The sequence below is a fragment of the Syngnathus typhle genome, linkage group LG17, assembly GCF_033458585.1.
Source record: "Syngnathus typhle isolate RoL2023-S1 ecotype Sweden linkage group LG17, RoL_Styp_1.0, whole genome shotgun sequence".
Classification (NCBI taxonomy): Eukaryota; Metazoa; Chordata; class Actinopteri; order Syngnathiformes; family Syngnathidae; genus Syngnathus; species Syngnathus typhle.
In genome coordinates, this window is record NC_083754.1 from 7,935,117 (window position 1) to 7,962,648 (window position 27,532).

The window sequence follows — 27,532 nt, forward strand, 5'->3', positions numbered from 1 at the left end:
AACAAAAGTGGACATGACAGCTGTCAATCAGTTCAACAATCACCAAACCTAAGAAGTGGATTTTATTGAAGCTTGTCAGAAAAGAATTAAGATCAAGTGAACACTAAATTGGGAACTGAGGACATTCTGGCAACTGATTGGCTGGAAACAAGAGGAAAGGGTGTAAGAGATTCCTCACACACGCACACAGTAGGTATAAAAACAAACTTTTTTTTTGATCCATCCATTCAATTAGATGTGGGTTGATACAAACGAGGCGACATTGTGAAGGAGTCTGATCGGCCGCCGTTGATCTGATTATTTCCGCAAGCTCTTGGACGCAGAATGACCCCGATCGTAGCGACGTTAATAAATAGATATATATCTATATACGTCTTATATAGATATTCAAAAGTCTACATTAGAGAAAGAAGGAAAGAAAGAGCGGAATAGTGTTTACAGAAGCGTATTTACAAAATTGGAGCGTAACCGCGTGAACGCTAATGACGATCTCATCTTTGATGATGATGCTACTCAAAGATCAAAATAACAAAATAATAGAATATTAGCATTGTTTGGGAATGAGCATTTTAGCGAATGATGGCATTATCGCTCGCATTTCTCTGACCACAGGAATGCTAAGAATAAAAGAGTAAAGATGACGTCGTTTAGCATTTAGCATTCGCCGTTTAGGTATCGATGACATCATCGCTAGTGTTTGCGTGCCTGTGTGCACACAAATATGATGTCGCTTCTGCAGAGTTGCATGAATGTTCCAAAATGGTTTGCCACGACAAAGCCCTTGTGGTGCTGTTGGCCGCCATTCTAGGGGGCAACAGCAAGTGGATGAGCAGAAACAGAAAGTGGTCCTTCTGCAGTCAAACGGTGACCTCGTTGGTCGCGTGATGATGTCCCGCGCTGAACTGAAGGTGGTCCACGGTGTGCGTCCGGCGCGAAGCAAAGGCCTGCCTCTTGGCGGTGCTGGCGTGCGTGTTGACACCAAGCGTGTTGTAGGCGTCACCAGGCTCTGACAGCATTTTCCCCATGCGGTGGCGCTCATGGACGGGAGTGGTGGGCATCAGCATGTCGGCGTGTGACATGGCGCGTGCCATGGCTTTCTGCCGGAACTTGTCGCGGCGCATGGCGGGAGACAGCAAAGTATCCTGGGAGCGCAGGCGCTCGGCCGACAGCAGCAGTTCCTCCGACGGGTGGCGAGCGCCCCCGTACCCGGCGGCGGCGGCCCCGTTGCCGTACGAGGGGAGACCATAGTCCCCGCGGCGAGGCGTCCGGGGCGGCGAGAGGACGTGGTCTTGGGACATGGCGCGCTGGACACGACGAGGACGCTGACGTTGATGTTGTTGTTGATGATGATGATGGTGATGATGGTGATGATGCGACGGCGGGTCGGCGTTCAATTTGGCCATGTGGGTGTGGCCTCGGCCGCCCAAGTTCGCGTGGTGACGCTTCCGGGCGTAGAAGTCGTCCATTTCCTGGTCACCTGACACACAAGAACATTGGCGTCACATGTTCACTCTGCCAACGGTGGGGCGGGGAACTATGTTGATGTGAGTCGAGGGGCTTCATGCAATGTGTTGCCACCATCTTGTGGCCTTTTGGAGGTGATTGAACCCTTGGTGAGGGCATCGATTCCGTAGCGATTTTTGCCTTTTGCGGCAAGGATTGGTCACTACGCTGATAACAACGACAAACAGCGCAAACATAATTTACGAGTGCTCCAAATGTTTTTTTTTTTAGCGCGCTTGATCGGTCTTTTGCTTACATAGACAAAAAATGAAATGGTCGCCTGTGATCAAGAAAGTACATTGAGCTACAGAATGACCTAATAATAATAATTAGATTTTTATGATATTATATAAATAATAATATTACATCATCCTCATCAAGATAATTCTAATCATATAGTTTCACTCTTGTGACAGACAACAGTTTTGATTTTAACACTGTTATGCAAGTGTGTAGTATTAGCAGCATTAGTCTTAGCATTGTAATAAAGTGTGTGTTTGTGTGCGCGCGCGCATGTGTGTGTGTAGGGGGTGAATTTACTCAAGTCAGACGAGAGCGCAAGCTCGTAGGAGGGCGGAAGGTGGCTGAGATTCTGGAAGGATCTGGATAGCGACAGGTCGTAGGGCTCGGTGGCCGCCGTCAGGATGTTGTTGCTCCGCGCTGCTCGCTCTGCCAGGGGGCAAACAATCAACATTTGCCATCACCGTTATCAGGACACAAGCCATCATCATTATTGGGATTGTCACCATGCCTTGACCAAAAAAAAAAACAGCCATCGTAAAACACCTATAAGAGGCAGAGCAGCTTGAGGCAACACCTCCACTCTCCTCGCATTGTCCACGAGTGAGTTCACAAAATGCTTTTAAAATCTGAAATTGGTGTCAACGTGGTACTGTTTTGTCTTCCTTTCCTCGGCCTTCACAACAAAGGCCCATTGGGAAGGTCCCCGTTTGAAAGAATCAACCATGCACTTTCCTCCAATGAGCTGCAGAGTGACAAGGACACACGAAAAGACGACATGGCTATCGCGGCGAGGAGGACTCACCGTGTCGCGCGTGTCTGTTTGCTAACAAAAGCCAAAGAAGAAGTGTCAAGGGAAACACAAGACATGGCAGCATATCATAGCGAGCAGATGCAACACGTGAGCTTGGAGCAATCTGACTAGATGCTAAGCTAAGTGCTATGATCGTTTGGCGATGCTGTGACATCACTGCTTTTTTTTTTTCTGCTTTTTTTTTTAAAACAATCATAGCACATTATCACAAACACAAGACACCAGTGGTGTGGAAAAGCATAGTTGATGACCTCGGGGCAATCTGATTAGATGATAAGTTAATTGCTAAGTTCCGTTAGAGTATCTCTATGCGTTCAAAGAGAAAAAAAAGTATTGCTTTGTTGTCGTTGCGCTTACCCATCTTTGGTGTGAGGGCGGTGAGATCTACGTGGCTGTGCTGGTAGTCATGGTGATGGTGGTTCCCTGCAGACACAGACAAAAAAAAAAATCAATATCATGCATCAAACACAAGCATTCAGATTCAGAGTGCCAGTGATGTCACAGCGGCACAACTCGGCTGATTGGCTAAGCAGGCAGGGAACATAAAGTTGTGTGCTCGTTCTTTGCTTATTTCACTCAGGAAGTTGCGGTCTACGTTCCCGGGAGCAGCGGAGCGGCCAGCAAGGATAATCACAGATTTATCTGATGTCTTCTTTCTTAAGTCAGAAGGAACATCACACAAAGCTGCCGCTATCCTCGCCGAGGGTCGCGGGACTGCGCAGCCGTGCCTCCATCGGTCCATCGCCGATCACGAGTCAAAAGCCATCAAATAAAAATATGATGCAAGACCAGTTTGAAAAAAATGTAAAATTTTAACTTTCACTCCCATTGACAGCTTCAGACGTCAAAGATGAGCATCACCAAATTGGGTGGAGGACACATAACGAAAAAGTCGACAATTGACAGAGTGATGTAAGCTAGCAAAAAAAACAAAAAAAACCCGCTTGCTGCACCAGCCTCTGACGCGTAAACTGTACACATTGCGTGTACGGCAAGTGGAGACGGGAAATGTCAGGTTGATGCCATGTTGGGAGTCCAAACAAGTCAAGAGCAAATGCGCTGTACTATATCTTCAAAGCGAAGACTCCTGCTGTCATTGAACATCCGCTTTTCACTTTCATGTTGCTCCCGTTTGTCCGTCTTCCATCTTGCTGCTAATTAGACACCCGCTCGCATGCTAGCTCGTTCCTTGGCAACATTTTTTCATGTAAAATACATCATGGCGCCTGAGAGGAGGCCAGACACACACGCAAGGCGCACGCACACCAGGGAATCAAAGGTGCAAGGGAGTTAATGGACCCAGTGATGAGCTAATGAGCCCTCGGTGCCGCACGGCCTTCGCTCTTGTTAAAGATCAAACGTTATTATGAACAAAGGTATCAATAAAATGTCAGACACAACCTGACTCAAACCATTCTTAATTAATGACATTGTAAATATGGAAAAGACTTTGTTATTTGCTCCCAACTCGCAGGAAGTTGCTTCTCTGGTTGTAAAATATTAGAAAATCACTTGGAATATTTATCAAAGACATTTTCACAGCCTGGAACAATCCAGCACATAATAATCATGAATCAGTGAGGGCTGATTTTGCGAACGCTCGCACAGCAGGTAGTCACAACAACAAAAAAGGCAAAGGAAAAGGGCGTCGTAGCATCTTAGTTCAATCTGCTCATGCTCGTTATCTTCAACCTGAAAAGCGACCGCACGTTCAAGTATCCTGCTTCCTGTTTAAACGTCGCGAGCATATAGCCGCTAGCGCTAATGCTAAAGGAACACGCTTATAGCACCTGGGTTGGATTTGCACGAGGCGCAAATAAGAAGTGGAGAAGTGGGGAAATTGAGTGAAATGGAGAAAGAGAAGTCATGAAGGATGATGAGGAAGTGATGAAGAAGCTCCCGGGACGTCTTAAAATACTTTTGAGTTAAGTGGGGCAGTGCGCGTGGATGTGCACGAGCGGTACAGAAAAGATCAAGTCACTCGACGCTCATCTTTGTTCATCTTGTGGTCCATTTGTCAACAAACACAGCGCCTACTAGAGGCCACTTAACTCCACTGGAATATTTCCCCTTGGGTGGCTTCGGTTTCAAAAATCGAAGGTGACCGCTATCAGATCTTGTGTGGTCACAGTGGGCAGTTATGGGAAGTGACCAAGTCTAGATACTTTGTGACCGTGCTAAAGTCGATTTTTCAAGTATTCGTATCTGAAAGTCGAAAGGTGCTAGGCAACACACTGAATGGAAAATGTGCAAAGAGGCAGAAAAAAAAGCTAGTGTCGATATTTTACACACTAACGAGTCACATGAGACTCGCGAGGCAAAAAAGAATAATTGGACCCAATTTGGACATTTTCACTTCGGGGCGCACTCGTTTTTGTTGCCAGCGTTTTAGACATTAATGGCTGAGCGTCGAGTTACTTTGAGGGGTCGATCATGCGCGGCCTACTTCACATCTGAGTAAGCCACAAGGATGCATAGTTGCGGCACGCGAGTGCCCTTGCCGCCGCTGTCTGTCCGAAAGAGGCTCACGTTAATTGTCTGCATCCCATAATGCAACAGCCAAGCGAGTTGAGCACGCAAGGATCTGCTTAAGTGCCGAAAAGCAAAAAAAATAAAAAATTAGGAGCGAGCCACACGCAAGTGGAGCACATGCACTTTGTTCTGCAGCGAGGACGCAACGACCCAAATAGCGTGCACCCAATCACCTCCTTTTTTTCCCTTTCTTCTTTTTTAGCGTGCTGTTCGTCTCTGGAGACTCGAGTCAACGCGGAGGACACTCGCATTTTTGCAGATTTCAATTTACAATTTTCGACGCTTATGAGCACATCAACTCAATTCGAAAAGTCCACTTTGTGGTTGTTGCTAAAGGTAGGATGACGATACGGGAAATAAACAAAAACGAGACAGCAACAGGAAGCTGAAACATTAAAAAAAAAAGGAAGCGGGATGGGCAACACAGGAAGTGCATTTGGGACACACAGGAAGTAGACAAGTGCAACACAGGAAGTAAGCATGGACAAGCCAGGAAGTGGAAGCAGAAGTCGAGTTTGGTTTGGCAAAGTGGGCCAGGAGTCGACAAGGGGCCAAGATGGCATTTGGTGGCTGCCAAAGCGCCGCCTCCTGCCCCCCTCCCCTCCGGTAAGGAGGTCAAGTGCTCTTACGGGGAATTTAATTTGCTTTGCCTTCTCCCTGCAGCGTAGCCTCTTCCTCACTTGGCACTTTTTCTCTGTGTGACATTTTTACCGACACACCAAAGAAGAAGATTGACACGGTTCACACTGAGCATGGTGGCAAAGTCCAAATCTGTCAAAATATTAAGGTGTAAACAAAACCTCAATTTTGAGGCTGTCAATGAAGTTTTTGACATAAGCGCTATTCTCTCTTTCCTTTCTAGAAAGCAAACAATTTTTTTGACCTTCTCACTCGCCGCTTCCTCGAGAAATGAGCTCGTTTAGAGCAATGAAGTGTCAATCATCACGCCGCCGCGACCCAATTGAATGCGACTTGAACCGCGATTACTTTTGTGGAATTGTCGAATAATACGTGTAGGCGGAAGCAGCAGAGGTGAAGGCGCTTTGAAAAGGTCTGGCCGTCACGCGATGCTTTTCACACGCTTGTCACGATGCCCGCCGCCTCGTCACAGAGAGAGACCTTTGACAGCTCTCATGCCAACCACGCAAGAAGGTGTTCAAGGTGGGTCTGTACACCAGTGTGTGTGTGTGTGTGTGTGTGTGTGTGTGTGTGTGTGTGTGTGTGTGTGTGAGAGACTTTTGAAAGCAGAAAACCTTCTCCAGTTTTGAATGAAGTCCTGACAACAAAGACAGAGATTGGAAAAAAGGATAGTGTGCTCAGAAGGTAACAAAAACAACACATAGAGACACACGCACTCCACACACATAGAAAATATGATTAATATAGTAAAGCAATTACATTAAATGTATGTTTTTCCCGACAGTCAAATATATATATTGTTGAAAGCTAAATTACTATTTTATGATTGAAATAAACAACTTTACTAAGTCACTGTTGGGCAGTCAATTTTGTATTTTTCTTCAACGTGTGTGTTTAATTGGAAGAATAAAAGTTCATACGCGTAAGTACACTTGGGAGGAAATACAATTGAGACAAAGGCTAAAGGAAAAATGGTCTCTTAGACGATAACGTAATGTTACCAGATGTTCTTTTTTTAAAAAACAAGCGCGTTAGCCTGCATTAGCGCCAACGCTAATGCTAATGAGCTGGTTGGCATGCGTCTCACAGATATGAAGAGCTTAAAAGCCTTCAGGTTGAATTGATTCCCAAGGTCACGTTGGAAGCGCGGCCTTATTAAATATGACTTTATTGAATATTAGAATAAGAAATACATGACGGCCGCGCCAACTTGTTTGTTTTACACCAGAGACGACTCACAGTCTGATTAATGCGTTAGCATTTCTTATTTACTCCAAGAGCGTTCTCATGCATTTCCCTTCAGTTTCATTTTGACGCAATTGGAGCTGATTGGCCGAATGTTGAGACACGTGAAGAGTGTCAATTAATTGTGAGCAAGATTTTGGCTCAAGTCAAAAGTGAAATTCTCACTTTGATCTCGAGTTCCTGCTGCTTGTTTGCACGTTTTGACTGATCCCAACTACACACTCGCCTAATGACACTGCAACTGTTTTCTTCTTTTTTTAATAATCCTGTGTTTCCTATTTTAGAAAAAATCCCACACACACTGAATTGTTTGAAAAATGTCAAAAGCACACCGCTGTACATCAGCCAGGCCTGAAGGGGCGCTGTGACGGTAACACAAGAAGTCACTAAAAAGTGATTAAGAAACTTGCACGATGTAAATGAACCTTCAAGACTGCGACTTCGACCGACGACGAGGGACAAAAGAAATCACAGCCAATTTGTGTTCTATTAATGACATTAGCACAAGTACGACTGAAGTCAAACTCATGCTGCCGCCGCTGCTGCGTGACCCAAAAAAGAAGTAACAGCGGCAAAGCCAAAAGTAAGAGAAAGGATAGAAACGTGTCCTCATGTGGGCCAGCACAGATTGTGCGCTTCAGGGACACCACAGGCTCAAAAAGAGATTCACTGCATGGGAGACCAACACTAAAAAAAAAAAAAAAAAAGTACTTTTTGAAATGCAGGGGCTGAAATGCAGCTTTGGAAGCAACGCAAGCGGAATGTAAATAATGGCAGCAGCAAGATTAATTGACGTAATCCTAAACTATCAATTGGTGGAAAGGAAAACCTAAATATAAATAAAACAAAACCCCGTAAGCGCCAGGTTTTCTTCGCAAGCAGTCAAGCTGCTCCAAAATAAGCACAAATGTGCTGTTGTTGTTATTTTTCTCGTAGTTGCCAAGAGTCTCCTCGGGCTGACGATGATGATGTTGATGCTGCTACGCCGCAGCCCCCAGATCACAACTTCAATTAATTTCACAGTCAGTGGCACCAGCACTGATTTGTTGCGCAGCTTATGTGTGTGTGTGTGTGTGCTTCTGAAACAGACAGAAACAGGCGACATGAAGCCCAACACGATGAGAATTTTTGGACAATCCAGCCCCTGGAGCTAGTTCGACGTTGCAATGTAGATTTTGGTAGACATATCTATTGGGATGAGACCCACCCACGAAAACAAAACAAACCCCCTCCCCCTGATAATTCTGCCTTGAGGTGGCTATTTAGGGTCATTTTGTATGTTTCGCGGCGGGTCTTGGATTGGAAATCTAAGATCAGTTTGATTAGTGTGACTAAGCGGCATGAATTTTAGTAGACATGCCTAACCCTAACCCACAAAAAAATCTCAAGACTGCATGATTTAAAGAAAATGGGAAGTTGACCATTTTGGTTTAAAGCAGACATGCCAGGTTCATTTGGATTCCTGAAGGGATCCTTCAAAAGACAAACTGTCGAATTTAAAGTATGCACAAGAGGCAATGGGAAAATGCTGAGTTCAAAATAAAGACGGTGCTGAAGGTGTTTTTTCATTGCTCATTCAAAAAAACATGGCTAAAAAATTGTCCTCTTTGTATTCCATCATGACCTTCCTGGTTCTGCTGAGATGAATGAAGCAAGACGCTTATGTGTGTGTGTGAACGTGTGTGTGTGGGATGAAGGGTCACAGGAAGCGAGTGGGCAGCGTCTTCCTTCATTCACAGCAAACATGACTAATGACGCCAACCTGCTGGAGACTTCTACTTGCGACGCAATCATCAGCCTCCCTTTGTGTGCCCATCATTTGTGCGTCTGTGTGTGTTTCAGGAGTCTGCTTGTGATCACACACCCGCCGACAATAGCCCCTCTGTGCAAAATTGCTACATCAAAGACAGAACAAAAGATGATGCAATTACTGTCCTTTGCCTTTCACCCCCTTTTTAGATAATGACGTGACATCAGCGCCTGCGTCTGATGTGACGAATCAATGTCCCAACACTTTTCCTCAAGGTGTCCCAATATTTTAGTAACAACTTGACTTTTCACTTCCCATTGGCGTCAAAGTACTCTTGCCTTTACGTCCCATTTGTGTATTGTAGCTGCATGTCCTTGCGTCGGTATCTTTCATCACAAAAATCGACATGATGCTAATGCGCAAGCTAACAGGATTCACCTATGTCAAACGTGACATTGGCTCACAGCTCCCTTTTGAACGGCAATGGCGAGCCGTCCGAGCCGCACTCGATTCCAGGATAGCAAGAGATGAATGTACATACATGTCAGGCAAGGATGTAGCCATGGCAACATGTTTACGTTTCGACTGCCCGTTGGCTTGTCACGTGCTGCTGCTTGGGATTCATGCAGTCAGCAAGAGCAAAAGATAAACGTGGGTGAAAACCGACGTGCAATTTACTCTAGCGGGGTTTTCTCAATTCCACGTGGACATAAACCCACACAACACACGCGTGAGTCCAGCAAGGCAGGAAAAATGCAGCAAGGTCACAGCAAGTGGACGAGGAAGGAAGGAAGGAAGGAAGGAAGGAGTTTCAGGTGGTGGGTGTCTGGTAACAATCCCCTTGGGCGCATCTTGTGAAAAAGCGGGAAGTACACGGTCAAGCGACAATATTTGGACATGGAAGCGTCCCACGCTAGCCAACAACGGCAACACAACGAATCCAACTGACCCAAAACCGAAAATAATAAAAATGAGAACTAGTATGGACATTCAAAATTGTCAACTGGAATCCAACTATTGACTACCAACAACAAACTTTGACCAGTATGTTTTTCAACCAAGCCGACCGTGAATCTCTTTCACGTAACCGTAATGACTAGGGGTGTAAATCGCGGGTTTTGTCACGATACGATATCATATCGATACAAAGAACTACAATACGATATTTGCCGATATCTTAAAGCCTGCTGCGATTCATTCACGATATATCGCGATATAGTGCTCTCCGATTGATTTTTTTTTTTTTAAATAAAAAATATAGAACAATATCCTGATTTATAACAATTCATACGCAAAATCAACAAGGTACTGCAAACTCTTTATTTAGGAAATTACAAGAGTATTGTAGTATACAAAGTGCTTATTTTAACACTGAATTTTGATGTCGTGTTTTTTCTTTAAATGTGCGGAGAGATTTGTGGTCCCTGAATATTTGATCACCGCATGGCAGGATTTACAAACTGCACGTGTCTTGTCCGTTGAGCCATCTATTCTTTGCAATCCAAAGTGCTTCCAAACGAATGACTTGAAGCCTAAAGGGGAGCAAATTTCCTCGTCTTTTTAGACACTAGCCATAGCACCAGCCCAGGAGCCGCGTACTAGTTGTCGACTCCCCTTTCACGTGCCTGCTCTGCTCACAACACAACGCCGCCGCGCACACTGCTCCCGGAAAGAGGAAGCGAGCAACAATGAACTGGATTTCAAAATAAAGTCGCGTCTAATGACCGAGGTCAAACACGGCGATATAAATCGATGTTTACGTTAAGCATCGATGCCAATAAATCGTAGAGCATTATATCGATTAATCGATGTGTATCGATGAATCGTTACACCCCTAGTAATGACAAATAGATGCCAGTAGATGGCAACGTTGCATCGCTTTGAGATAAAAACAGCGCAAGTGAGCAATCGGGGCACATTATGAGGAAAAGAAATTCTTTGTCATCCAAAGGCCTTTCTTACTCTTGTCAAGAAAGATGATTCTGATGTCACGAGATCCAAAATGTTGGGAATGGTCCCAGACAGGAGGAGGTTGTTTACTTTTAATTTAAATGGGCACATTCTGTGTTGTTGTGGTACGCCCTGTGAACGCACTGTGAGTAAGGAATAAAGCAGTTATCATTCACGTCGTTGTCCGACCTATTCTTGCTATCTAAGAACCTGGAAAATAGTAAGGATATAACATATATCACGGGTCATTACGACGAGTTTGGTGGCGTTTTTACTGCTTCTTCCAACTCCTACCGCACTGACTGTAACGTGACACTCTCTGGCTGCGTCTTGCCTCTTTTTTTTTTATAGTCGGACTCGGTGGACTTGGTCAAAATCAGCACTGAGTCCGAGTCCGAGTCCGGCAAAAATGACAGAGTCCGACCGAGTCCGAGTCTCCGAGTCCGAACCGAGTCCACAGCCCTGCTTTTAAATGAAGGAAATGAACCGGAAGCAGAAGCACAACTCCAGCAAGTGGAGCAGCACAACCAGCCGACACAATTGTAGCTGCTCCAAACATCAACTTGATTTATTAAACGTGATTTAATTGTTTTAAAATGTCACAAGATTTACTCTCACTGCAGCAGCTTTGACATTTTCATATATATTTATATGCGTAGTTGTGTGTGTGTGTGTGTGTTGGCCTTTCCAAATGCTAATTTCATTTGTTAGTTGAGTCAAAGTAATGGTGCAGCGCAGTTTATTGATTGAAAATAACTTTTTATGGTTTATTAGGTAGAACATGTGTTGAAGGCTCCGAGGTCACATTTTTTCTCTGTTAATTTGGAAAGCCTTTTCCAATCAAGTTCATGTGAGATAATTATTTGGACAGAGAAAAATCAAAAGTAACAACTCTATTATTTTGCACATAATATAAGAAGAGAATTTGACTTTTAAATGAGAAGCCAGGCGGACTCAACCACACAACATGCAGCCACTAATAATAAAAAACTACCTTGACTTACTTTCCCGTTGAAGTGAATGAAAATACCATCAATCTGTTCCATTCATCCTCAAAAATTGGTATAATGTGTTTTGAATCAGAAAAACAACCTACCGTTTTTTTCCGTGTATAGTGCGCAAAATTTAACTAATTTATTGTCCTAAAATCTGGGGTGCGCATTATACATGGGTACAAAATTTTTTTTAATTTTTTTTTTTTTTTTAAGTCCCAATGATCGTCACACACGCAGGGAGGCAATGGGTCCCATTTTTATAGTCTTTGGTATGGTCTTAACTAGGCTGGATGTAATTTTTTTTGTTGGCGTTGATTTCTCCGACTGCCCGTAAACGCACCACCGCGCTCCGTGCGCGCACGGGACAGCAAACGAGCAGGTGATCGAGCAAGCCTTGTCTGATACGAGAGCATTGCGGTCGCATGGAGCGTGTTTGAAGTTAACAGCAGAGAAGAAAGGAACAAGGCAAAGTGTTGATTGATGATGACAATAGTATGCAAGACAACTCGGTAAGATGCATTGATGAGTCGTTCTTTGCAGAGGATAAATAATAGATGCCAGTGAGGATTGTTATGTTATTTGCTCTATGTGTGTTTTTTACATTTATGGTTAAAATATCCGCTGCTTCGTGAGTTATAACACCGAAACCTCGATGCTAGCTTGAATAACCTGTCATTGGCGTTTTGTATTATTAGTTAGCATTAAGATAAGCAGATTTTCCAAAGGCAAAGTTGTTTGAAACGTGTGTAAATCAAAGAATCGATTTAATGACCGAGGCTCCTCAGCACAAAGCAGGGAACAATTCTTGGACGTACCGTACGACATGGGGAGGTCCAGTTCGTTCTGCCAGGACATCTGCGACGACTCGTCGATGGAATGCTGCGCTGTAGGGACAAAAACGAGCGTAGATGAGAAGCTGATGAATCAGAGCGGAGAACAATGGTGCAACATTGATGCCTTCGCACTAGCCGCTGAGGAAGTGTCACTTTGTCACACGCGAGATGCCATTTCAAGCTTGACCGGGCGGTCACCAGCTGGCGGTAGAAATGCCAACATTGTCCGCAGCATTCAAACGATTGGAATGAAACTAAAAACTGACTTTGTTACCTTTCAGGTGTCCTCGCCCGAGTGTCACAAAGCCTGACGAGATGAGCATGTCGCCGCTGGCGTTGTGAAGGGCCTCCATCCCATAGTGCCCTGCTGACACACACAGACGCTGGTTACCATAGCAACACAATGACGCCACCACGACATTAAGTACACCTGCACAACAGGAGCGATCACAGTGCGGAGGAGGTTTCTTGCTTGCTTTTTAATGAAGAGACTGAGTCACTTTGGACGCCTTCCATCTTTTCGCCATTGAGAGGCCGAGTGTCCGGACAATCATAGACATGCCGTGTGGGGGCGCAAACCAATTACGCCCCCAAAAACACACTCGTCTTCTACCGAGTTAGCATTAATCAATAGCGCATACGTGAGCGTGACGGCGGTTAAGGGAGGCGAGAGAGAAGGTTTTATGCAAATGAGCCGAGGCTTTTTCCTCCCATTCTGTCATCTTTCACAAAAGATCAGCCGGGCCAGAAAGGTTAAGGGAGACATATTATGGCATTTTCAAAACTATTCTCAGGTGTATTATTAAAACCTTTGCCATTGCCAGGGTCATAAATCTACAAAGGATCAACAACGGCACTGCGCTTAATCCCTTCACTTGGCTTAAACAAATGCAGTTATTAGCACTTTGTTTACCCCCCCGTGACAAAAAAAAAAAGCACCAGTACAGAGATGATGACTTTCTTTGATGAGTCACCCAAGTGTTGTTTTCACTTCCAAAAGCAAAGTCATCGAGCGGTGATGTTAGCACGTTAGCCTATTAGCTGGCACGTGACTATCCAAGTGTCACGTTCCGGAGAGGTGACACCATCGAATCTGGGACGCGCTAGTAGGGCACTTAGCGAGCGCCCGCGAGAGCCGATCCCCCAGAGCGCCAATGGAAAAAGTTGGTTTAGCTGGAAAAAGACATGCCAGCTTGACGATTCGTAGTCGGACTGGCGTTTATGTTGAACCCGTCACGTTCCCAAAGACAAGAAAAGTACCGCGGTTGGAGGACTTACCGTGCACGGGCGTGTAGTTGTTCTTGGCGGTCCGGACGGGTGTGCCGTCTTTGGGCGAGTCATCCATCATGGCGTCCATGTTGTCATGCTCGTATTGGTTAATGGGAACGGGGCCCTGCTGCATCAAGATGTCCGCCAGCGCTCTGAAATCAAACGGTGATGGTTAGCAACATTGACGGCCGTACATGTCATGCGAGCCTTTATTTTTGGTATAGTCTTGATGGGTTCTAAAATTGCGAGGGGACACCTGAGGGCCCAGCTAGCAAACACACTACTACATTATTCTAATGTACCTTGTCTTTATAATAACACTTTGCTAATGTGTTGACATTACGCTTCATGTCGAAAGAGCTGCGATGAAGTGCAAGTCGTTACCGGCATGTTTTGAGAAAGTGTGTCAATGAGGACCTAAAGCCAGCGCGTACTCTACTTTTCCACCGGCGTGTGTGACTTTGGGAGCCACTGTGGGTATTAATAGCGTTTCCCTACCAGGAGGAGAAGACTTTAGCTCAGTCCGCCATCGCCGACACAGGCAGCCTGATTCGCTGCGTCCCACTTGGGCACAATGTCGAGCGAGGCGGGTGACTGGCGAAAGTTATTTTGTAGAAAATACAAAAAGGCATCACAATATTCACTGTTGTGATTGGTGCACATTTCCATATTAGTGCATGAATTGCAGTGGGCAGACAAAATACCTCTGAGGAACACCACAGGTCAGCTTTGGTGTTCCTTGGAGGCTATCATCACCACTTTTCTAGTGATCACTGGGCGTTCACTACTTTTTGAGATACAATGAGCTCGTTAGGTAGCGACTAGGGAGGGATTCCTAACACAGCCATTTTCTTTTTGTATTGGATGTCAATAGAGGGTGTACCTAATCAAGTGGCAGATAGACATGCGATCACATCTCGTTCTTCCCTTGCTTCTATTTTGGCCAAATTGGGCCCGTCTGGACCGTGACGCGAGTGCAACATGAGATGGAACACACAAACACACACGGACACACTAACACACAGCATGCACTTAGCCAGGCAGGCAATGCATCTCTCTCTCTCTCTCTCCCTCCCTCGCTCTCTGCTGGATACAAAAAGCTGATCAATAAGGAGAGAATTCAGCGGTTTAGTCGTGCGTTGAAGGTCACACAAAGCAAAAGGTCTGCCAGCGCCTCAACATTCTGCTCAGCCGCTCGCTTGCACAATCAGTCACTGAGAGGACGGAACACAATTCAACACATTTGACTTATTCGCTTTGCTAGCAGCTAAATCTACTTTTTGGATTTGGGGGGAGGAACTTTGTTGAAGTTTTAAAGTCTCTAAAGGTTAAGCATCGCCTGACTCATGACTCAAAAGGACTTTCCGTCTGTGTCCCAATACTTATGCATGCCCACAGTTGTGTGCATGTGCGTGGTGACGTGACGTGACTCAGACGAACTTGAGTTAGCGAGTCACTTAGCAGGGATGCATCCATCCATCCAAACTTATCTACATTGAAACTCGCCAACCGGCTGTTGGTGGAATAGCAGGCGGACAAAAGCAAACTCTCCACTGAAACCAAGCAAGACACTGCAAGTCGTCTCCTTCACTGAAACAATGAAACAAAAGATGAGCAAGCACTTTTCTTCTCTCCTTTTCTTCCATCACCGTGCTGAAGCAAAGCCCAACTAAAAGCCCTTCACCGCACCAATCGAGTAACTACACTGAAACAATGCACGACTACACGAAGCGGTTGTCTTGGAAAACCTCAAATGAATCTCGGTGTGCGTGTGTCCGCCCAAGGCGTCGTCGTCATTAGGTCGTTTGCGCGTTGTGTTTGCGTTGGTGAAGAAAATGAGCCGGGCAGCCTCGGGACTCAACACGCTGTCGTTATACAAACATGAGCAGTGGCAAGACTATCGATGCCATTTTGCATTCGCAGGGCTTCCGGACAGACGCAGGAGCAGGCGCGCACACACGGACGCACGCGTAAGTAATGACGGTTTCACGTTTCGGTTTTGTCGGCATGACGATCGGTGTGAAAATTCTGGCCCACCCTGGAAAGTTGCGGCGCATGTGCGCATCGGCCCACCTGTGCACGTTCATCTCCTGGGGGTTCTTGGTGGCCTTGTCGTAGGCCACCTTGGCGGAGATCCCCACGGCGACCACCAGTGCCACCACTCCGCAGCTGATGTAGACGGTGGCGTTGGTGCGGTCCAGCTCGGGGTCGTAGGTGTCGCCGGTGGGGGCGGGCGAGGGCGGCTGTGTCTTGATCCAGTCGGGCGTGTTGTAGTTGGTGCAGAATGTCTGGTCCAGCCGCTTGCCGCGCTCCGCGCAGCAGAAGCGCAGGAAGCAGCTCCCGCAGCAGAAGCGGTGGTCCGTGTTGTTGCAGCCAAACTCTTTGTCGAACTGCCCGCTCACGTCGTAGTAGCCCAGGCAGGTGTCGTGCTGGAGGGCGGGGGCCCGCAGCTGCGTCGCTGCCGCCCACACTGGCATGGCCGTGCTCCCGCTCGCCCACCGGGGCTCGCCGTTGTTCTTGGGGTGCCGCCGGTCGGCGGGCGCGCAGCGCCCGTACGGGCCCGGCAGCAGTAAGAGCGGCAAGAGCGGCAGCAGCGGCAGGAGAGGCTTCATGCTGCGCCCCGCTGCGGACTCACTTCCGGGAGATTCTCGCCGACGTCTTCAACGCGGGTCCGAGCACGCGCGCCGGAACCTCCGGGCACGCGCCGCTGCATCCTCCGAGCGCGGGCGCACTTGAAATTGGGCTTCTGCCTCCGAGACCTGGCCTTCACGCAAGAACACAAAAAACACTCGAATCAATCATTGCACTTTGAAGAAGACAATCCTTTCACTCGTGCACCATACAGCCCAGCCGTGAAAAAAACACTAGTGAGACAGTCCTACTAGTGCTTCCTCTAGTCATTTGTACTGCACTAGCGTGCTGAAATGTCACACCATAGTCATCAAAATGTCACCAGCAAGAAGACTCAGTTGTTCTACCGCGCAGAAGTACATGAAAATAAAATGACAGTGGTAAAATCGTAGCAGTCGTTCTGCCGTCGTTCTTTGCGGCACAGCGGAAAAATAAGAACAAGTGGTGGACCAAACATCACCAAGTAGTTATTCGACTACATGTAGCACAGAAACGCCATAGCGTGGTAGCAGTATGAGTTGAGGGAGGGAACCCCCCCCCCCCCAAAAAAAAATCACTTGCAAGAACATGTAGGGGCTTTACTAGCGCATAAAAAAAAATTGTGTAGCAGAGGAAGGCTGGAGTCGAAAAAAATATATCGTTACAGTCACTCTGAATTTTGTTTCTCCAGCAAACAAGTTGACGGTAATAAAATTTGACGTCACTTCAACGCCTTCAAAGAACCTGAAAAGAAGAAGAACTTACCAGCGGCTTGACTGCTCGGATGAACAAACTGAATGAGGAGTGGAGGAGAGAGCAGACCCCTCCCTCGCTAACCTCCCCTCCTCCATCCTCTCTCTCTCTCTGTCTCGCTCCCTTTCTCTCTCGGACGTCATCATTCAGGTGGTGGCTCTTCCCTTTCTCCTCCCTTGGCGGCGTGCCCGGCGCTCCTCCCGTTCGCGCACCTCCAGGCTGGACACGAAGAAGACAAACGGAGTCCAAGCCTGTTCAGACACACACACACACACACACACACACACACACACACACACACACACACACACACACACACACACACACACACACACACACACACACACACACACACACACACACACACACACACACACACACACACAAAACAGAGAAGTTTGTTGTCAAGATCCAATCCAGCTTGGTCATCATGATGCAAGAACAAGCTACCTGATGCTACCTGAGTTAGCTTGTGAGTGATACATCAAGATAGTCAACCACGTTTTTTTTCTTTTTCCTGAAAAGTGTCTTGGCGGCATCAATTTAAAAGCCTTGAATGGTCGCCAGGAGCACTTGAGATTGCAGGCGCTTTTATCTTCACGTGGGCGACCACTCATGTTGTTTGTTATCTTTGCTTCTGGCGGAAAGCGGCGGTTGGATTAATTGAGCCGGCACCCGCCACTGCGGAAAAGTCCTTCCCGCGTTTTGTCAACGTCAGCTTGAGGTCCGGGTTCGAGGACAATCTACTCCAAAGACAATTTTTTGTATGTCAGCCAGTACATAGCTGAAAATTTGTAGTCACGGTTTGTCAGCGTACTTGCAACTTTTCAGCCGCGTGATTTTAATTTCTCCTCCCAATTAATCAGAGTTCAAGTGACTGAATGGATTAAATAAAGAAGCTTTTTTTTCCGCTCGAGCGGATTTAAAGTCCGTCCGTCTCACCTGCCGCCGAGCTCGGCTTCCCGCGCGTGAATTATTTAGGAAAACATTATGCAAATGAGCAAAGACTCCTCGCGCGTGCAAAGCGTTTTGACATTTTGATGAGACTCATTTTGTTTGTTTCTGCTCGACGGAATAAATAAATGCGTATACAACATTGACGCAAATCCTTCGGCGGAAGCGTATTGAATGATATCAGGAAATTATTCACGTCCACGCGGGACTTGCTAACTGTTTTTGATTTGATTAAAAATATTGGCTAGCCGCAGTCGTGATGTCATCATCCTTTGATAGCAAGCAAAGTCGAGTTTGTTTCGCACTTAGTTTGTGATGTTGTGATTTGTAGAGCCAGTCTTGACAACCTTTTTCAGTCACATTAGCAAATAAAATACTTTTTTCGCAAATTGAGCAAGATTTAGCACCGTGATGAATAAAAGCATAACATTTTGGCAGTGCGGAATCCCGTCATGACTTCCTGACTTCCCACTCTGGAGCGCTCGCAACGAGGAGACTCCTGAGTGCCAAAGTGTGCGAGTGCAGCACAAATGAACAAAAGTGTGCAATAACCAATTGTTACGCATGCAAAGTGCGGCCGGGGGAAATTCAAACTCTACTTTGATGAAACGCCGCACACAAAAACACAGGAGGACCCGCTCGGCCACAGAATGACAACCTACTGGGACGCCGGCCACCCTCAACACAACAACAATAAAGTGTGTGTGTGTGTGTGTGTGTTTACAGCAGGCCTTTTATGACACACACAATTTGACAATGACGCAGGATGAGAATGGTTTAAATTGGCAAGTGCCTGAAGAAGGCGTTTGTTTTCTGGAGAAAAAAAAAGGCGAAACAACGCAGAGTTAATGACGCCTTTCAAGGTGTCCAATTAGCTGCTAGCGTGTTAGCGGCTGCGCCAGCCGCAGGTCACATCACGTGCGTCGCTCCTTTTGTCCTCATTGTGTGCGCTTAGCCAATTTTTGCTGTTGGGCCCGCGGAGGAATTTTTTAACCATTTTTATTCCCGACTGTAAATGTTGTATTGGATTCCATACAATGTGGTTTGAGTTCAAGTTTTGGGAAGAGATTAATCACAAAAAACAAGCAACATATAGCAAAGACACAGACATTGAATGCTAACTGATCTGGTTGAGTTTTTGTGGATGTCAGTGTAAAAGCATTTAATCAACAAGATGATTTATGCAAACTTTATATTTGCATTTGTCACGAGTGTTAAACAAAGCCCAGGTAAAGCGTTGATTTAGAGCTTGCTGAGGCGAGACAATGCCGTCCATCTCTTCATTTACTCTCCTCATTGTGTGTGTGTGTGTGTCTTATCAGGTGATGAACAACACACCTGGCTGTGTCGCTGGTGTAAATCTATCAGAGAGCTTGGCGGTGGCTCAGCCCGCACGCCAAACAATTGATGACTACACAACTTCAGTGAGTCCAACTCAACAACAACACGACCGCTTATCATATCTGCACAGACATTTTGTGCATCACACGTGCTTGTCTGCACTTTGTCTCGAAACACAATCGACACACGGGACAGTAAGAGTGATGGAAGTTAGGCGGGGGGGGCTTCGGGTAGACTGAAGTTTCTAGTTTTAGGACTTGGGACTAGCTTGCGAAAGACTTCAACAAGTGTTGACACTTTGACAGCTAACTTAAAAACAATGAACTTAAACAACTGGTTGACAGCGGCCAATAAGTAGCTCTGTTGCTGGCTGTTTTTCAGTCCAGGCAAAGCCTGAGGTGAATCTTCAAATCATCATAACACGCGCATACACATAACCAACACACGAACCCTCCGACCCAATTCTAAATGCTGCTTTTCGGATGTGTGGCAGGCTAGCAGCTTCTACTCCGCCACGCTCACAATTACAAGAAGCGTTTCGCGTCCTCAGCCGCTAATCAATATGCAATCAATCCTGACCACTTCATTGCGTTCTCACGTCAACACAACTTATTAGCTTCGTAGCGCTTAGCAGACTTCTGCGACTGACTTCCAAAATCAATAAATTTCTGGTTCACTCCAGACAGCGCTTGGTTTAAATATCACAAAACTTTAATCAATCGTAATTTCTTTTTTTTCAGCTTTGCTTAACAGGTTTCCACAGTCTTACATCAGGGTAAAAAACTACTATTACACACTGATGCTAGGCTAACGCATTAGTCTGTTAATGGGCAATTAACAGAAACACTAACAGAGCTCGCACCACTGCTACCTGACTTAGCTGACCTGACCCTAACAAAGACAACGCAAACATGATGACAGATTAGCAGAAATCATTAAAAGGAAGGTAAACATTATAGATGTTAATCATAATCATAAGCCTAAACAAAAAGCTCCATTCGCAACGTTTCATTATCATTATCATCCAGAAGGACAAGAATATGTTTGTGCACTGCCAGAATGTGCAATCACCTTATCATGGCTGGCGACGCGCGACCCAAGACGGCAGGAAATAGTCTACGGAATCCACAAGCAAACAAAGCAGCTGAAATGACACCAAAGGTAATTGGGGTAAAGAGTGGTGCTACGTGGTTGCCATGGCGACCGGGATGAGCAAACACACATTCCTTCTATCATCGCCACCAATTGGAGAAAAGCAAAGGGGGAGGTCAAAATGGAAAACGTCGGGAAGGATTTGGGAATGTTGCTATGGGAAACGTGGATGACTGATTTTTTTTTTTTTAAATTAGATTCCTTTGAAATGTTTGAGAAATGTGGAGGGAGGAGTTCAAAGTTTTGTATTTATGAAATACAATATGCGGAATTGCCCTCATTTGAGGCTTAGCTTGACAAATTCAACTTAAAAGTCAAGGTCGATTCTATTTCTAGTCGTTCATGCGCAAAAAAGAAATGGACTGTCGTCATCCATTTCCCGGCCGGACCGCTAAAAGCCGAGCGACGGTGACGTTTGTAAAGTCATCTTCTTGTCAGCTCATCGTCGTTTGACTTATGAAATAATGTCAGCGGGCCGCAACGCCGCCATTCGTCTTGGGAGCAAAGTCCAGCCGGGAGTCGGCTAACGGAACTCGACGCAGCGTTTGACTCGCTGGACGCTAAAAGGCAACCTCGCCCGTCCGCTCGTTTGTCTTGCGCCGACAAAATTGAATACACAAACAATACAAAAACATCTGGCGAGCTCATAGTTGGTATGACGACAGAGAAACATTCAATCTTTCATTTTTCTGAATGTGGTCAGGTTCAAAAGGTCTTTGCAGCCCAAAAAGATTGCCGTTGCTTTTGTAGACACGCTTGACATCTTTGTCATCATCTCAATTTCTCCAACAATGTGAAATGGAAATGAGCTACGCGTCCTCCGAGGAAGACTCTCATGAATAAGTCAGTTATTAATACGCCTCAAAAAGAACACCCCCCCCCCCCGCGGACACGCTCCACGTGGATGAGATTTGATCCGGGTCGTCACCTTCAAGGACCAGGTAAATATTCATGAGCGCGGGTCACGTCTACTTTTTAGTTTGGCTCACCTTTCGAAAGAATTAGAAGCAAAGTGATTTGAGTCGAATGCCATTTCAAGTGAAAAAGAAAAATTAAGACTCAAGCAAAGATGGCAAAAGTAAAATTCGCAAGAATGAGCTCAGACCTGGCCGGGTGTACATTAGCCATAAGAGCCAACGTTTTATGCAGCAAATTCATATTTGTATTTGCGCCACTCTCCTGCAAATTTCACATAATCATAGAGCACATTTACAGGTGTGGGAAAACCTTTCGCTGCCTTTCAGCCCTGCTGCTGATGTTCCGGTGTAATTATGTTCAATAAGCGCAAAGCGGTGAGGACACAAACACACACACAAACACGCAAACACACACACACGCGAGCGAGCCACTGATTGGCTCTTCAGTGTGTAATCAATAATTCCTGCAGGCCACATTTCACAGCGCTGATGTGGACGGCGGCACCATCCCGGGAGAGAAAATGGCAGCAAAAAGGAGGTTTCATGCTTTCATTATGTTGGCCGGCTCTCGTTGGATGAGCTCTAATAACACTTTTGCTTTGTGCGCTCGGGAGACAAAAACAAGGACATACGCTGAAGAAGAGATTCAGAAAAAAAGAAATTGAGGAGGAATTGGGGAATGCAGCCCGATGGCACTGGGTTAAAAAAGCAGGTTATGTTGCCGCCATGCGCCGCAGATGGCCCAAGAGTAGCCCAACGTAAAAATGGAATCAATTGAAAAATCAAAATAAAGTTGACCGTAATTTTTCTTTTAAACTAAAATTCCTTCTCTGCGAAGGAATAACATATCTGACATGTCTTGTCTGATGTTTTGTTTTGAAAAAGAATGTGCAGCGCTCTATTAATAAAATTGACTCTAATGATTTTTTGATTATTGTTCTCAACATAACCGCCAAGAAAAGATAAAGCGGAATCGATAATGAATTAATAGTAGCGGTGGTGCGGCAAGCGACCCGAGACGCACCGTACTCAGACAAAAGCAATCAAATCCAGAAATGAGACGTGCTTCCCACCGCCGATTATGAAACGATTTACAAATCGTATTCTGGGAAACTGGAATGGGTCAGATTAGGAATATTTTTGCGCTTTGCTTCTTGACTAAAGCCAACCAGAGATTTCTGGGCTGAAAATAAATTTTTGCCACTCTAGAAATTCCACAGCAGCAGACAGAAAATAATCGATCAAAACACGAAACGAAAAAAATCGCTTCATCACAGCTGAGCACTTCATCATTCTGGTGACATCATCGTGATCTCCAAATAACTTTCCTGTTGGCTTCGGATGATGGATTATGATGTCAGGTTTTTTCCTTCTCTCTTTGACTCTCATGAGTTCTGATTGGCAGCCCGGATCTAAAATGGCTTCCGGATTCTCTGCTGAAAAGGGGAAACACCAGAAAGGGGAAGCTGCGGGAGTCATCGGGAAGGCGAACATGACGTTTGGGTCTCCTTGAGGTGATTTTTCGTTTTCAACTTGTGTGTGTCCAATGATCGCATGCGCGCACACACAGACACACAGACACAGACACACACACACCATTTGGCCGTAGAGGACATGATCCTCAGTGGAGGGAACCCAGATCTTTGCATCGGGCTCTCAATCTGCCAGTCGTCCGAGTGTGGAAATAAATAGCCTCGACGGCGGCAAAGTGCTAAATGACGCGTGGCGTGAAAGTGGGACATGGCGGCGCGCCGAGGGACGCCGACCGGTGACAAGGTCACAGGAGCGCCGAGCGGGAGGGGGAAGGAGGCGGGAGAGGCTCCGAGAGGTCTCCTGCCGTCAACGCCACATGGACGACCTTCTCCGCTTTGCCGGACAAAACAGGAGGGTGGCCATTTGCCATCCACCCTTAAAATAAAAACGGAATTGAAAATTGCCAACTTTTAGGACCCAGCGAGCCGTCATTTGCAGTCAGCCGAGGTTTTCACATGTCGGGCAAATTTAGTCCAATTTCGGGGCTAACTAACACGTTGATGTCGCGATCCAAGTTCCAACAAGCGAGCATCACGGCAATTGAGAAATGTGCGACAATTACAGACGTGTCACTTTGGATTTTCATCAACAAGCGCCGGCACCATGATGTGAAAGGAAACCTAATGAGGCTTCATTTGAGAACTAATCGGCTGCAAGGCCCCCCCCCGCAAACACTTCTCCGCGTCAAATACTTCTCAGGTATCTGCACGCTACTCGAGTATTTCTTTTTTTAATGACTTTTTTTTTTTACTCCTTCCATCTGAAAACAGAAACAGCGCTACCTTGAGTTAAAAGTTAAATTCCTTACAAGACAAAACTCTCATCTCAAAACACACCACTTTGGCGATAATGACGACTTGAGTGCTCCATGGCGGCCGTGTCAGGTGTCCGACTTTCCGACGCAGCATAAAAGCAAAGTGCCTGCCCAGCACAAGCCTTTATTTTCTTACTCAAGTTTATGTGCAGGACGCTTTGACTTAATTAGCAGCGCTAATTCTCGTGGAGATGACAGGCCACCCCTAGGGTGACCCCGCCCAAGATGATGAGCAACATCTTTGGAGCGCGTGAGCCACCTTATGAATCCATACCGAGTGTTAACAGTCGCCGCATTGTTGTGTTAGCCTTCGAAGTAGGCCAGCAAGCAGCCTTGCAGGACTGAAAGCGAATCGCACTCCAATTTGTCCTTCACCTCATTGCCACCGTTAACGCGCTGAGGCTCATTTTCACCTGTTGCGCACACGCGCTCACTCGATAAACATTCCTATTTTACACATGCACTGAAGTGTGTGTTGCGCTGGGCGGAGATGTAAATGTTTGAAAGCAGCGTGAAGGAGGTGCGACCTTGTGAAGGAGGCTGGCCAGATGCGCCTCCCCCCGGGGGAGTTTCAGGCGGGGGTCAAAGATGCCACGAGGAGTCCCGCATATGTTCCGACGCTTTTTCTTTTTTTTACAGTCTATTTATTTCTATATTCAAAAGGCGAATAAAAAGCAAATGGTAGACCGAGTTCACCCTCGCTGAAGCGATGCGGCGGAATTCCCAGCGACACGCCGTTCAGGTGTTCCTGCGGCGGACAACAAAGGCGCCAAATGAGCTCTCGTGCCGCGAGAACGTTACGGGAGGCAATCAGCAAGTGAAGGAGAAGCAAATGCGCCTGATTGGCTATTGATCGCGTTGCCGCCGCCGCGTGCGAGAACCGTGATAAACGAGAAGGTATCGCCGTCGACGAGCGGAGTTGAGGAAAACATTCTGATGGGATTTACTGCCATCCATGTTCGTCTTTTGCTCTGAATTCTTTTTGCAAATCAATTCATTTGACTTAGATATGAATTCTTGGCGGCTGGAGCGCCTCACCAGGCATTTTTTCTTCGTTCCTGTTTTAAGGAGATTTTGGAAATATTCATCCGCCGCAAATATGAGCAAAGAACACGCGTGTTTTGGATCCGCCACCGTCTGTGACCCAGTTCTGCTGCGCGTATCGCTTACGAGCCATTAAAGTTTCATGCGACGGGGCCTAATCGAAGCTCTCCACTTGTCACCAGTATCAAAAGCAACTTTTGGAGGACTTGCGGTGCGCCGAGTAACCAGGTCCGCCCGGAACACGTCAGGCAGCCTCGGCCAGTTGGGCACAAAAGCAAAGCGGCGACTTTGGCCCGGCAACACCTTTTACATTTGCAAAATGGCTGTGAAAGCGACACGCCGTGCGATGGGCTCATTTCGTCGCCGTCGCGCATTCTCAGCAAGCCAACCCGTGAACGAATTAATCACAGCGTGACCGCACAAAGGAAAAGTCTGCAACCCTGGCACGCGAACCCCGAGCATGGCCATTTTGACATCCTAATTCTAAATAATAATAATAAATAATTCTGTGCCAAGTTTGCAAGCCCCCATTTTAAGCCATTATGAAAATGTCAGCTATCGAGGCGGCGGCGAACATGTCGTTCCTGTCAACGAGGCGCTTTCTGCGGCTAACAAGCGGCGGGGGCAGCACACGAGAACATGCCGCATCGATGAAATGCGGAGAGGTGGGTCGTTTGGCAAATCTCACTCGAGGTCAATCGGTGTCACTTAGACAGAGCGCCAAGGTCACACCGATTACGCCGGCGTGTTTCCGAGCGCCGTGCTTTGTGACATCATCGCCATGGAAACCGCACCGTCACAGGCCAACTTTCAAGTTATGTATGGCCTTGAGCCCGGTCAAGATTTTGAGACTCCGCTATACCTCACAGCCCGTGGGGACGATTTGCCGACCTTAGCGAAGAGGAAACGAACTGCAGAGCAGCCCCTTGCCGCTCACTCGGGTTGAAAGGTGGAGCACATGAGGTTAAAGGAAAAGCAAATGGGACGAATATTCATGAAAGGCCGCACAAATGAGAGATTTAATGTGGCAATCTAACGAGGAGGCGGGCTTTGGTCTCGTTTCCCCGGAGACGAAGAAGGCATTCATCGCCGACTCCCGCCAGGCGTCAGCGGCCATTTGACCAGTGCGATGTGGCCTGGCGCGCGGCACCAAAGAATAATGAGATGAGAAAGAATGCAACTACGCAGCAATGCGGCCATCGCTCGGCCTATTACGGCAGCAAAACAAGCAATCCCCCCCGAAAGCGGCAAATTAGGACACTGGAGGACCAGGCCGTTATTGGAAATAGGACGCAGAGTCCGTAATGGACTTCTCCTCGCCTTCTCTTCCACGTTTTTGTTAATAAAAGCTGTCGGATTTGAAAAGAGGTGAAAAATGATGCTTAGAGCTTTTTTCCTCTGGCTGGCCCTATTGCGAAACGATTTCATGTAGACGGTCGCAGCTCCATGGACAGTGATCGCTTCAGCTGCTTTGCAAGCAAAAATACTTTTAACTATCAGGTTTATCACAGCTCAACTTTAACTTGGAAGCATTTGGGCAATTTCACATGAAAAAAGATATAAAAAATTCCTTGCTAAGCGATAATTACTTTTGCTAATTTTGGTAAACGATTAGTTGTCGATTAATCGATTCATCTTTGCATCTCTAAACCTTTCAATGCAGAAGAATGTTTACCCCATCAAACTGTGTTGATCCAGTTCTATTTTTGTGGAATTCGCCTCACAATAATCTACAATCATTTGGACCCGAGAGAATCTGACAACAAACCGAAGTCTCCATTTCCTTGTGTTTCCTTTCATGTGGCCGACGGTGATCATCTGCACTTTCCTAGGGTGTCAAAGATCCTCCAAGAGCCCGTCATTATGACGGTGCAGCAGCGGCGAGACGTTATCGCGAGGAGACCCCTGAGATGAACTGTAATCACACAAGTAATGTTTCTGCTGGAGGTTCGGCATTGAGAAGCCACCCGTGTCAAAATTGCCACTTACCTGGAACTCCGCGGAGGCTCACATCACCCCCAATCCAATTAGCGACATATCAAACAAACAATGCGCTAACTCGGAAGTGACGGCCCCGCCTCCGAATAAACATCAGCTGCTAGCCAAGGCAGCACTAAAAGTTTTTTGTAGTGTGTAATAAATTTAAAACAAGGACACCGCCAGCGATTTATGGAAGGGGAGGGGGGGAAGATTATATCTCCACGACCGCCACACCGTAATGAGTCGGCACCAATTCATCACGGCAACGAGAAGGCTGAGCTCAGCTAAAATCTGCTGGCTTCTTCCTCTTTGTCTTTATCTCATGAGCTCATCAGACTGCGAAGAAGGAACTTCCCAGCGCAAACACGTGGTTGTGGCTTCATTCATGCATTTGGACTCGGAGCACAAATGTGCTGCTCCTATCTACCAAAAACGGAAGACTCGGCGCTAACACGAAGCTAGCTCGTTGACCTGCCAGTCAGCGTAACAATGAAATGTAAACAACGCAGGGAAAAATGGTCTTTTGTTTCCGTGGCAGCGCAGCCGGCCGGCCGTTTGTCCTTTACTGGCGGCCGAGGTGTTAATTATCTCAGGACTTGCTCAATCAAGCTGTCACGCGTGTTTGCCGTTTGGGACGATGAGGCCGATCTGTCTTAGTCTGCCG

At 46.5% G+C, this 27,532-nt stretch overlaps 1 protein-coding gene across 1 annotated transcript; it reads right to left on the minus strand.

Moving 5' to 3' along the window:
* Positions 1-27,091, minus strand: LOC133170554 (protein shisa-6-like). The gene is made up of 10 exons (XM_061303569.1): positions 26,878-27,091; positions 26,657-26,803; positions 17,146-17,384; positions 15,844-16,534; positions 13,780-13,922; positions 12,776-12,865; positions 12,484-12,552; positions 2,915-2,980; positions 2,044-2,172; positions 1-1,477 (listed from the first exon to the last, which is right to left on the minus strand). The coding sequence occupies exons 4-10, from the start codon at positions 16,380-16,382 to the stop codon at positions 858-860; spliced, it is 1,656 nt and encodes a 551-aa protein (XP_061159553.1). The 5' UTR covers positions 16,383-16,534; positions 17,146-17,384; positions 26,657-26,803; positions 26,878-27,091; the 3' UTR covers positions 1-857.
* Between the last annotated feature and the right edge of the window lie 441 nt (positions 27,092-27,532).

Bases quoted from the DNA above. Each gene is read 5' to 3' on its own strand.
- LOC133170554 (XM_061303569.1), bottom strand. From the start codon at position 16,382: ATGAAGCCTCTCCTGCCGCTGCTGCCGCTCTTGCCGCTCTTACTGCTG. The intron at 13,923-15,843 runs GTGGGCCGATGC...GTTTGATTTCAG, and splicing joins CAGGAGATGAACGTGCACAG to AGCGCTGGCGGACATCTTGA. The intron at 12,866-13,779 runs GTAAGTCCTCCA...GTGTGTCAGCAG, and splicing joins CAACTACACGCCCGTGCACG to GGCACTATGGGATGGAGGCC.